Raw genomic sequence first — 12980 nt, forward strand, 5'->3', positions numbered from 1 at the left:
TTTTCAAATTCTTAGGTTGCAGAATGGCCTAGACCTTATCGTTCTTCAAGTAGGTCTCCATGCAACGTCAAGGAGCATAATGGCCTCATATGCACTTTCACAGCAGCAAGATGGCCAACCAAAGAAAAGAGCAGCCAACAAAAAATAAAGAGGACGTTTACAGCAACCACCTACATCACCACCTTCCTATAAAATGCAATGTTTACCAGAGATTGGAAACAGCGTAACGATTTGCTAAACAGTTTTAACATTTATATTTTCTGAAGGCTGAACACCAAAATATCCTGAGCATTAACACGCCCCCCTCAGCTTGCCCTTGCTTCATTACACGAGGCAAATGAGTGCAGAGATCAGTCGAAAGTCCCGCTACACAGCACCTGCTTTTGGTGTTGATGCTCTACTTAACTGGATCAATTTATACCATAAAGTAATTTCGTTTTTTGTAGAAATCCAATTATTTTTTTACTTTCCTTTGGCTTAACTATGACAAGAAATCACGGCCATGAATATTTTATCTAAATGACTTCCAGTGATTCCTTTAGTTCTAATATTTTTCACAACAACAGCAACGTGGCTCTTTTACTCAATCATGTCATATCTTTTCTGGTGAAGGTATTCCATTATCGGGCAATACTAGTTATAGAAAAGTGGGTGTGTTGCACCTTCAAACTCTTCATTTGTATTTGTGATATACTGATGCAACTGAGAGTAGATGTCAGAGAGCCTAGCGAGCCAAAAACATGCAATCAATCAATCAAGCAATCAATCAAACAAGTTTATTCGATTATAAGGTAACAATCATAAAACACCAAATAAATAAATGGTTCTGCATAACATTCATACAAAACGATCAAGTCACATTAAAAGATAAAACTATGTATTTCGTTGGACAAAAAATTATCTGCTTAGGTCATAGACGACATTTCATAAACTTGGGAAACCATCACAACCTAGATTAAGCAGTAATTGTTTGAAGCCGGTTAAGAGCAATGCGCAAGTAAGATAATAGGCAGGGCCGGCCTTAGGGCAGGGCCACCTGGGTAACTGCCCAGGGCACCATTAGCCCCCCACCACACCAGCTTGGGGGAGTCTTTCAAGGGCTCCCCATAGCTGGCGTGGTGGGCGAAGGCGTGGCAGGCACCTTATTGAAATTAAATTTCCCCCGCTCTCTTGAGTGGATAGCATTTAATAACGGTAGGGTGCTGAGGCTCCTATTGAAAAATGTCGCGCCCTCCCCCCATATGACCTGGGGCACGTGAGGGGAGAGGGGGCGGCACATTTTTGTTTTGCTGCCCGGGGCGCTGCAGCCTCTAACGGCGGCCCTAATAATATGGCCCATACAGTGTGAGCAGATTCCACGATTAACAGCCTCTCTCCTTCGAAACTATTTTCAAAGTGCTTCGCTGGATTGACTGATAAGCCAGGAAAAAAAGTTACTGGACCAGTAACTGCACGTGCTATGGACCAATTTAAATCTGAACTATGGGTATGGTAATAAGGGGGCAGGAACACAGGAAGTAAGGAGCAGAGGGTATAGAATTTCAAGTAATGGTTTAGAGGAAGAAGGCTGCTGGGATATCAGGTCTCCATGTCTCTGAAAAGCAAGCTTAGCACCAATGAGCAGTTTAGTGCCCAATCTCACCCCGTGCCCAGTTTAAACCCGGGCCACCAATAACATCAAACATGATCAGAGCTAGTGACACCAATGATGAAAAAGTAGACCAGATTAGATGTGAGGGGGCTTAGGCATGATACCATGCATCCACCTCTCAGGCAGTATTCAGTGCTGGTATGGCCCTTCCGATCCCTCTTCACTGTGATATTGCCTGGCATTCATTTGGGCAGAACAGGACAACTTATTTGGCAGAAGTTAACAGTGGCAGGTAGGAAGAAATGTAGAAAGTAACATGCCTGTATGCCTGTGTTTTGCGTGCCTATAACATAACTGTTTGGTTCTTCAAACCAGTAAAGTTCTTCTCATGAAAATGTCACTGTTAAGACTGATTTCTGAACTCTGACCTGGTGGGCAGAGGTTCAGAAGGCCAGCCTAGTTGCGTGGAACACAGTAACCTTCTGCACAAGCCAGACCAATCAAGGTAGCATTGACGGTGGTCAAGAAACGGTCTCAGGAGGGGTGAGGGTGACTGAAAGACCTCAATGAGCCCACACTTACAAATCACTCCCAGTCAGGTGTAGATATATTAAAAATATCAACACAATAGGTATTAACAGTAACACTTCTAAACCAACACAATCCTACTAAAATACATATATACAAGGCCAAAGGGACCTAAAGGGTTAAATGCACGAAATGGATCCACAACCTAGAAACGAGAAGGAAGCAGATAGTGCAAAGATTCTTTAGGCAGTTCTGCAGTTCTGCAGCAAAACACAATCCTAACTGAAAGGCAGTTCAGTCCCTCAGACAAGGGGAGCCTATTGCTCAAATGTACTTGCAGTGCTGGCTCACACAGTAATGCAAATGGGCAAAACGTGGCCTCTTGAAGGGCTGTATCAGCTCAGGAAGGTGGATGAGGTGATGCAGAATAAGTTCCCACTATTCGTGGAGAGTCTCCCCAAACGGGCAGAGCAGGCTCCAAGACTTGAGAATAATTTGCTAGTTCCCACTAGCAGTGGAAAGGAGAATGGCCGTCAGGCGCCACTCGTGCATAAAAATGGATGGATGCTCTAGGGGTCACCGGTTATGGTTGCAATTACTCATCGACACCCGGCGTACACCGGACCAAACTTCAGGAGTTGAGTCCACTTCGGTTGCAGGTTCAAGTGCTGCAGTATCGCGGCTCTGCGGCTTTCAGCGACGAAGATACAGCGTTGATTCCCAAACGGGACAGTGGCGATTTCTCTGCTCCTGGTGGAAAGATCATGCCAGTTCCGCTGTAGCAGGCTTCAGGGAACAGAGGATCACAGCTGCAATGAGTTAGCAAAGTAGAATCCACTACAATTCTGCTGCACCCACTATCTCTAAGGGCAGGAGTATCTACTCCATTAATCAGCACGCTGCCCTTGAAGTAGTGCTTGGTATTATCAGGAATCCTAGCAAAAGCCTCTGAGACTTTAGGCTCCCAGGAACCCAGGGAAACTAAAACTACTTCAGAATCTATCCCACTGGGGAAGGAGTCTGCAGAGAAGGATACCCCTGTAATATCTTCTTCGTCATAGGAGGAGAAGGCCAGATTAGCAGAGTAGACCCTCAAGGTTTTGACCTTACATTTGGGGTCCCCCTTCCCATGGTGTTAGGGAGAATTCTCTGTTTAGGCTGAATTTCCTAACCTAGTGAGTCCCCCAGCAGCTTTGCTGGATTTCTGGAGTTTGTTTTTTTCATCCTGCCAAGAGTGAGACTCTTTTTCCTCCCACTCTTGGACATGAATGTGGTTGATTTCTTTGAATGTCAATGTGTTCTATGGGCTATGGGGTCTTTTACTCCATAGGGCCTCATGTGTTTTGCTATGTGTGTTACACCGCACCCTCCGTGCCGTAACACTGGGGTGTCCTAGAGGATCCCCACCATAGACAACATACCATGGGACTGACTACTGTCTCCCAGGGCATGTAAAGTCACCATTGGCTTTACTAGACCTAAATTTACTAACAGAACTAGTACAAACCATCCTATTGTGGACGTACTGGTAGGGGTAATTCGATTACCCCTGGGTCTGTTGTTCGAGGGGGCACTGTCCCGTCCCCCTCGTCGAGTTTTGCCTGGTGGCAGTGGATACTACTTTTTATATTCGACCGCGAATATATTCCTATGGGATTCTTCCCATTGTTGGAGGCTAATACTTTTTCGCATTAGTCTCTAACATACCGCCGGTTTATTTGTCTTTAATAAATCCACTGGTTGGTATTTTCTGCCAGAACTCGGTTTTTAAAATGGCGTATGTGTTCGCCTCTGTAACTCCGAATCAAAGGTTGAGCCCTTTGTTCCACTTTTGGCGGGCTTCTGCACAGAAGCCCTCCAGAGTGGTGCCATTCTGTCTGGGTACCACAGAGGGTGTTGGAGGGGGTTTAGGCACCCTGGACTGAGTTGCCTTGCCAACTCAAGTCGCACTCTGGTGTAATTGGCCCGAGTGGTGAGCCGCCCCGCTCACCACTTAGCATGTTTGATCGAGAGCTAGGCTGAATGAATGGGGGTTTTCTGCATAAAAGCAGGGCTTTTGGGACTGGAACTTCAGAAGTCGCCAAAGGACCTAAGAATCCGACGAGGGTAAAGCTGAGCCGACCTGCAATGACGACACCTCCGGTGGAGCCCTGCTGAACCGACTCACCACTTTCCAACGACAGAGGAGATCTCCCTGCTGGAGAGTCTTCTTCCCCTGACTGGTGGGAACAACCAGTCCCTTGTTTTTCTTCGCTTCCAGGACGTCTAGTGGTCGAATTGCCCGTGCTGAGCACCCCGGCAACCGGATAGCCACTAACCACTGTACCGCGACCAAAAGGTGGTGCCTTGTGATTGAGCACTCTGCGGCTGGTCTCTTCCCTGGTGGTGCAACGATCCTCAACTTTCCTCGACGACGAGATCATCTCATCTTCTGGCAAAGCCCTGACTTGCATCCACCACCAGGAACAACTGCCCCCGCCGGAGCTGCCTCTTCACTCTCAAGGTACTGTGTCCGCCTGGCTTCCCTTGAAACAGTTAGCGTGAGGTGTCTTAAATCCTTACCTTCCAATTGGGTCGCCTCCAGACCTTCTTAAACTTTTGTTCTAAACTGGTCCAACCTTTCTGTGACATTTTTCTACAAAGACTTGAAGTGAATTTCCACTGTGATACTTTTGGGACATACAGCCTTGCCTCTCGCCGAGTGGGCCTGGCCTCTGAACTTTGTGATTTACAGTAGACCCTGCCTTACTCGCCTTGCATTTGTTTCGTAAAAGTGTTGGTACTGAGTTGGTTTCATACCCTGCCTTTTTCTCTCCCTTTCTAACGAATACTAGAGTGCCATCTAGGTTAAAGCATTCACCTCTGTCTGCAAATAAGTGGTGCCGTTGAACCTAGACTTGTCGAAATATTGTTATGGGATTGATATATACTTATAGTGACTGTGATTGAAGTTGTTTGCCATATTAGTGCCAGTGTGTGTTCCATAGATCTGTTTTTAAATAAATAATTAAATATCTTTACACCCAAGCTCTGATCAGTGTCTGCTTGTTCTACTGTGTAAATTGCCCTATCCTGTATACTCCAAATACGGCCTAACTAGTCTTGAGAGAAGTCTGACTGCTCAGCCACAGCTACCAGGTAAATTTGGGTGGGGCAGACTGCTACCAATTGGGATTACTGCTAACTCCTGTGGACTTAAACGTTTTGCAGTGGTCCCAGAGGGAACTGCACAGGTTTCTGCCTAACACATGGTCACTTGCTCCACCAGCCACACAAGATCCACTGGGTCTTGGGACATAGGGATGCTTATTATAACCAGAGTTCTGCTTTGGAGGATAACCTCCACTACCCTGTGTGTTCAATTGTGACTTACCCTTACATTTCTTTTTGTGGCTCTCTTGGGAGGAAGTTTTATCAGATCCCCCACCCTCCTTTTCTTTGGACTTTTACTGTTTACCAGGATGAATCTTGTTCTTATGGGACACTCTATGTCACACCCACACATCTGCGGCTATGGCCAGTTTCTTAGGATCTAACTCCTTTGAATCTGCCAAAGGCTGCTTAGGCTCAGGGCAACAAGATGCAAAAATATGTTCAAGCATGACAAGACATATTATACCCTTGACGGTGGAGACCTTATAGCCTTCAACCCAGCCAATCAAGTTGTTTAAAGAATCAGTCACTTATGACACCCAAGTACTTCCTTCATTCTTCTTGTACTCTCTAAAGCTCTTCAAGTATTGGGCAGGAGTCCTCCCAAACTTTAATATGAGAGTTTGCTTCGACATTGCAAAATCTACTATTTCAGCTTTTGACGATTCCATAATAGCACTGCAGACAGAATGGGGCAGTCTGCTGGCAACCATGCAATTTCATCAGCATTTACAACCTCTTGAACTTCACATGCATACTCAAATGCATTCAACCAGTCCATGATTTAATTCTGCTCATCATACACACTGAGAAGATCTTTAGGAAATCTTGGATGAGTGGAGGACCCAGACCCATGTCCAGATCCCTTGCATCCATTTGAAACTTGAAGCTTGGCCAGTTCCAACTGGTGGTACCTGCCCTTCTATTTGTCTGCCTTTCAGCTTAGCCATGTGAAATTCAAACTCCTTCTGCCTTAACAGCAGCTCTTGTTTCTTGAATTCCAGTATGGCCTTAGCATCAGAGCTTGCAGAGGAAACATTGGACATTACATCATCCCTGTCCTCATGGGCACCATGGATGGTGGCAGCGACACAACTATGAGTTCTGTCAGTGGAAGCAGCTCCACCTCCTTCTGCACTCTCATCAGAGGCTATGGCACTGTCTTGCAACTCTTGCCATTCCATGATTCTCTGGATCATTTACACTTTTGTACCTTGAGCAAGTAAACCTCTCTCAGTACACATCTTTCTCAATGTTTCTGACGTAGAAGCATTTAAGGTTATAAAGGTACTTCGTTTCCATTATATTAGATAGGTCTGTGGCCTTTATAGTTATTACTACTAGGTCACTATGTTTCCTGGGTAGGGGTAATCCGAAATGCCTTCACTAGTGTGCAACACTGGATACCTTCAGTCCTATCCCACCTCTGTACACCAATTTGTTAAGACAGATTTCTGAACTCTAACCTGGTGGGCAGAGGTTCAGAAGGCCAGCCTATTTTTTTGGAACAGGGTAATCTTCTGGACAAGCCAGACCATTCAAGGTAGCATTGGCGGCGGTCAAGACTAGGTCTCAGCAGGGGTGAGGGTGACTGAAAGACCTCAATGAGCACGCAGAGTAAAGGACACTTACAAATAACTCCCAGTGAGGTGTAGATATATTAAAAATACAAATACATTTATTTCAAGGCCTTTGAGTTTCACCACAATAGTTATTGACAGTAACACTTCTAAACCAACACAATCCTACTAAAATACATATATACAAGACCAAAGGGGCCTAAAGGGTTCAATGCACAAAATGGGTCCACAACCTCCCCTGTAAGTAACGGTTACGCCCCAGCCAATATGTGCAGGCACCATTTGAGCAATGGCTGCACCCCTGCGAACCTGTGCAAGCCTCTCCATAGTTAACAACTGCACCCGAGCCAATCTGTGCAAGGCCCCACGTAAATAACGGCTGAAAACCTGCACCAGCTCCCTTGTAAGTAACGACTGCACCCCGGCGATCCTGCTAACCCTCCACCCTACTCCCAATGCACTGAAAATGCTGCCAAATATCCCTACTGTACTGCAGCACCCTCAACCTCAAACACCACCCATTAGCCCTCCTCACCCCGACACCACCCCAAGGCATTCCCACAGGTTTTCATATCACCCACCACCCAACCTCACCTCCGGGAACACCCCCAGGCAGCCCACAGCCCCTCACACCACCCACCAGTCCCCCTGACCTCTGACACCACCCCGGGCAGCCCCACAGGTACACACACCACCCACCAGCCCCCCTCACCACAACAACACCCCCAGGCAGCCCCAAAGGACCTTACACCACCCACCACCCACCAGCCCCCTGAACTCCAACACCACCCCTAGGAAGCCCCAAAAGTCCCACACCATCCACTAGCCCCCCTGACCTCCAACACCATCCCAGGCATCCCCACAAGGTCTCACACCACCCACCAACCCCCCTCACCTCTGACACCACCCCCAGGCAGCCCTACAGGTCCTCACACCACCCACCAGCCCCTCTCACCTCCGACACAATCCCCAAGCATCCCCATAGGTCCCCACACCTCACACCACCCACCAGCCCCCCTCAACTGTGATGACACCCCCAGACAGCCCAACAGGTCCTCACACCACCCACCAGCCCCCCTGTCCTACGAAACCACACCCAGGCATCCCCACAGGCCCTCACACCACCCACCAGCCCCCCTGACCTCTGACACCACCCCCAGGCAGCCCCACAGGTCCTCACACACCCAACACCCCCCCCTTACCTCCAACACCACCTCCAGGCAGCCCCACAGGTCCTCACACCCCACACAAGCTCTCCTGACCTCCAACACCAACCCATGCAGCCCCACAGGCCCTCGCACCACCCACCATACCCCTTGACCTCTTACCCCAACCCCAGGCAGCCCTACAGGTCCTCACACCACCCACCAGCCCCTCTCACCTCCGACACAATCCCCAAGCATCCCCATAGGTCCCCACACCTCACACCACCCACCAGCCCCCCTCACCTGTGATGACAATCCAGACAGCCCAACAGGTCCTCCCACCACCCACCAGCCCCCCTGACCTACGAAACCACACCCAGGCATCCCCACAGGCCCTCACACCACCTACCAGCCCCCTCACCTCTGACACCACCCCCAGGCAGCCCCACAGGTCCTCACACACCCAACATCCCCCCTTACCTCCAACACCACCTCCAGGCAGCCCCACAGGTCCTCACACCTCCCACAAGCTCCCCTGACCTCTAACACCAACCCATGCAGCCCCACAAGCCCTCGCACCACCCACCAGACGCCTTGACCTCTGACCCCAACCCCAGGCAGCCCCACAGGCTCTCGCACCACCCATCAGACGCCTTGACCTCTGACACCACCCCCAGGCAGCCCCACAGGTCCTCACACACCCAACATCCCCCCTTACCTCCAACACCACCTCCAGGCAGCCCCACAGGTCGTCACACCTCCCACAAGCTCCCCTGACCTCCAACACCAACCCATGCAGCCCCACAGGCCCTCGCACCACCCACCAGACGCCTTGACCTCTGACCCCAACCCCAGGCAGGCCCACAGGTCCTCACAACACCCACCAGCACCCCTGACCTCTGAAAACACCCCCAGGCTGCCCTACAGATCCTCACACCACCCACCAGCCCCACTGCCCTCTGATCCCACCCCTAGGCAGCCCCACAGGCCGTCACCCCACCCACCAGCCCCCCTCACATACAATGACATCCCCAGGCAACCACACAGGTCCTCACACCACCCAGCAGCCCCCTCACCCCCAACACTACCTCCAGGCAGCCCCACAGGTCCCCACACCACCCACAAGCTCCCCTGACCTCCAACACCACCCAGGCAGCCCCACAGGCCCTCACACCACCCACCAGCCCCCTTGATCTCTGACACCACCCCCAGACAGCCCCACAGGTTCCACCAACACCCACCAGTACCCCTGACCTCTGACAATACCCCCAGGCTGCCCTACAGATCCTCATACCACCCACCATCCCCACTACCCTCTGACCACACCTAGGCAGCCCCACAGGTCCTCACACCACCCGCCAGCCCCCTTACCCCTCACAATGTCAAGTCTTCTTGGTTTCTTTTAATTATCCCTCATTGAGAGGAGATGTGCAGGGAGAATGCAGCCACACACATACACACGGGCAGGTCCAGGCCTACAATAATGGCAGTAGACTCTGGCAGCTTAAACTTCCTTTGTTCTTCCCTGCGGCGAACTGAGCCACTTCGCAGGATCCCTACTGCGCATGCACATGCCTCGGGCATTCCATTTGTTTCATGAGCTTCATGTGACAGAGCTCTGAGGCTCTGTTAACTGTGTCCTTGCCAGGACAGGACATCTCCCCCATCGAGCAAAACAAAGTCACTTACAGTTCTATCTTCACATCCATTCGATTAAGCGCACATTTCTTCTAATGCATCTGTCTGCCTTACCCGACGTACTTCCTGCTCCTCTTCAGTTTCTTCTCTCACCAGCTCATCACGTGAGGCCTCAGAGTTGTCTCTCTCATATTGTTCTTGATCCTCTTCCTTGCACAGCTTAAACTGGGAGACATTTTGAGTGAATACACAAAAAAGACCTGTTCTCCGCAACCGGTAACCCCTACATGTACTCTCAAGGGATATATCATCCCAGGTCACTTTAAATCCCCAGGCAGGAGCTTCTCTCATACTTAAAAAATGTTATGTGTTTAGACAATCTCAATGTTACCACATCCCTGCTGTTACTATCATACAACTTTAGTCTTCAAGGAATTCGACTCTCCACAGCAGAGAGATCTCACAGTATTCATATATATGTGGTGGGTGAGAGAATGTCGCTCTCAGAGTAATCACATCAGACTTAATCTGGTTTTTAGAGTATAATATTAGAAACAAACATCATAAAGGAAAATGATCTTCAAACTCCAAAGTAAGAACATAATATGTACCAAGACACGCTTGATCTATAAGGTAAAGTGGTTGTGTTACAAAATTCACACAATGTCCTTTCCAAGCATCAAATAATAAATACAAAAATAATTGTAATCATCCTAATAAACTACATTGTGGATAACAACTGCCAACGCGTTTCAAATCCTTCAAAAATCCATCTTCAGGGATTTGGAGTCTACAGTTCCTTATTCATTAAACACTAAATTCGATACTTGATTTGCCATCTACAAAATAATGCAGAGAACTAATGTCAGTGAAACGGTAACTGCATGTAATATAACCAGTAGCACTGGTTATGTGAGATAAGGCACTAACCTCAATTCCTTTTGTTCGTAGTTCAAAGTGTTGAGATCACACCCTGTGTATTTAAGGATAATAGTGTCAATTTCCTTATAATCTCTTACTCACACTGTATGTGATATAATCGGTAAAGGCACTGAGGGTTGTCCCCACTTACACGACTCTTTCCTGGGCGGTGTTCACCAGGGCAGAGAAGAGTCGATCGTCACGAACAGTGCAGTGATGACCGCTGTGTGTTACAGGAAAAATAATAAATAAATTGTCGGATTTTGTACTGTGTAATGTACAGTCCAAACAATCTGAACTCTAAATATAACTGGAGAGGTAGCCATAAATTGCCCCCTTTCATGTTTGTGCAGCCCTTGTAAAGACTAGAGGATCTTAACAAGTGGATCTATACGTTATTGTAGTTACAAAATCACTGATATTAGTCACCCCATTTGACGGTTGTGTGCAAGAGCCTCTGGCAGGTTAAACTTCCTTTATTCTTCCCTGTGACAAACTGAGCCACTTCGCAGGATCCCTACTGCGCATGCGCATGCCTTGCGCATTCCATTTGGTTCACAAGCTTCATGTGACGGAGCACTGATGCTCCATTAACTGTGTCCTTGCCAGGACACAACATCTCCCCCATCGAGCAAAACAAAGTCACTTACAGTTCTATCTTGACATCCCTTCCATTAGGTGCACAGGTCTTCTAATGCATCTGGTTGGCCTTACCCAATGTTCTTCCTGCTCCTCTTCAGTTTCTTCTCTCACCAGCTCATCACGTGAGGCCACAGACTTGTCTCACTCATATTGTTCTTGATCCTCTTCCTTTTACAGCTTGAACTGGGAGACATTTTGGTGACCACCTTGGTAGGGGAGCGAGCAGTTACCATCGTTCCATTTACATGAGATACCGTCACATAGTCTGGATCAAATCTCGAGTCTGGTTTCCTGTCCTGCTGTCTGCATACAAGCACCTTGTCTCCTATTTGCAGGCCAGAGCTCTTGGCTCGCGTCCTGCTATCAGCATATGTCTTCATGTCCTGTTTCTTGCATGCATCCGTCACTCTGGCCTGTTCTGCGTCCTTGCTCGGGTCACTTGCCAGGTGAGGAAGTCTGGTCTTTATTTGTCTGCCAAATAGCAACTCTGAGAGACACTTTCCAGTCATGTCATGTTCCTGTAGTCCTGCAACATGTTACACAGGGCCTGATTGAGTGACAGGGACCGTAGCTCATTCTTTTGGAGGACCCTCTTTAAGCTGCCCATGAATCGCTCCACCATGCCATTCACTTGTGGCCATAGGGGAGTTATCTTTCTGTCGTGGACGCTCATGTATTGCATGAATTTCATGATTTCCAGGCTGCTGAATGGCGGACCGTTGTCTAACTTGAGGACTTCTGGAATGCCCCATTGAGAGAAGATGCTATCTAGCACTGGTATGACGGTGCTGTCAGACGTGGATGGTATCATGTGCAATGGAGGAAGTCGCTAATATTCATCCATGATGACTAACCAGTACTTGCTTTCTGCAAACCGGCCAAAGAAGTCAATGGCCAGGTGGGTCCAAGGGAGCTCTGGCATATCAGACATCTTTAAGGTTTCGGGGTTATTAGGCCTGGATGTGCACTGACACAGGTGACAAGCACTAATCATGCATTCCACCATCTGATCTAGCCCTGGTAACCAAATGGTGTCTCTCACTTGTCTTTTCATGGCCACCACCCCGCAGTGTCCTTCATGGGCTAGATCTAGGACCTGTTGCCATAGATCGGTGGGAATCACTATTCTGTGTCCTCGCTTTATGAGCCCTTCTGCTGATATTGACAACTCTTCTCTTATGTTCCTGAAGGCCTGAAGTTCTATCATGAGATGGTCTCCATCTTGCTTGTTTGTGAAGTCTGTGTCTCTCCACCTTCCAGACTTAATCAGATCCTGCACAGTATGACATCCTGTTCTGTGTGTTCCGAGATCATTGTTGGCGTGATGGCCCTTGGGGGCCCCTGATTGGTGAGGAAATTCACATACTCCTCTGCCATTGAGTTATTGGTGGACATGTCCAGTAGTGGGTTCCGAGACTTGAAATCCACTGGATTGTGTTCCTTTCCCAGTTTGTGAACAATCGTGAAGTTCCTGCAATCGCAGGCCCCATCTCTCTATCCGTGGTGGCATCTTGCATTGAGAGCTGCCATAGATGGCCACTAGGGCTTGGTGATCCGTCACTATTGTGAATGGCTTGCTAAGGAGAAACCTCTGAAATTGCTTGCAGGCCCATAGAGCAGCCAGTCTCTCTTTTTCAGGTTGCAAATATCTTGTCTCTACTTCTGACAGGCTCTTGCTGGTGTAGGCAATTACTGTTCTGGGAAATTCTCTCCCTGGTCGATATTGTGCCATAATGGACCCCAGGCCAACCGGACTAGCGTCAACAGTTACTCCTGTGCTCA

General features: G+C 48.5%; 1 protein-coding gene across 3 annotated transcripts in view; it reads right to left on the reverse strand.

The window, feature by feature from the left end:
- Positions 1-12980, reverse strand: part of TSPAN32 (tetraspanin 32) — an 882228-nt gene that overhangs the window by 563694 nt on the left and 305554 nt on the right. Inside the window, exon 5 of one of the 3 annotated variants that reach the window (XM_069623936.1) lies at positions 9750-9860. The exons of the other annotated variants lie outside the window; for them this stretch is intronic. Coding sequence (XP_069480037.1) covers positions 9750-9860 — 111 coding nt within the window. The remainder of the gene's footprint in view (positions 1-9749; positions 9861-12980) is intronic. 3 annotated transcript variants of the gene reach the window in all.

Source organism: Ambystoma mexicanum, chromosome 11, assembly GCF_040938575.1.
Source record: "Ambystoma mexicanum isolate Mex_15411 chromosome 11, UKY_AmexF1_1, whole genome shotgun sequence".
Lineage (NCBI taxonomy): Eukaryota > Metazoa > Chordata > Amphibia > Caudata > Ambystomatidae > Ambystoma > Ambystoma mexicanum.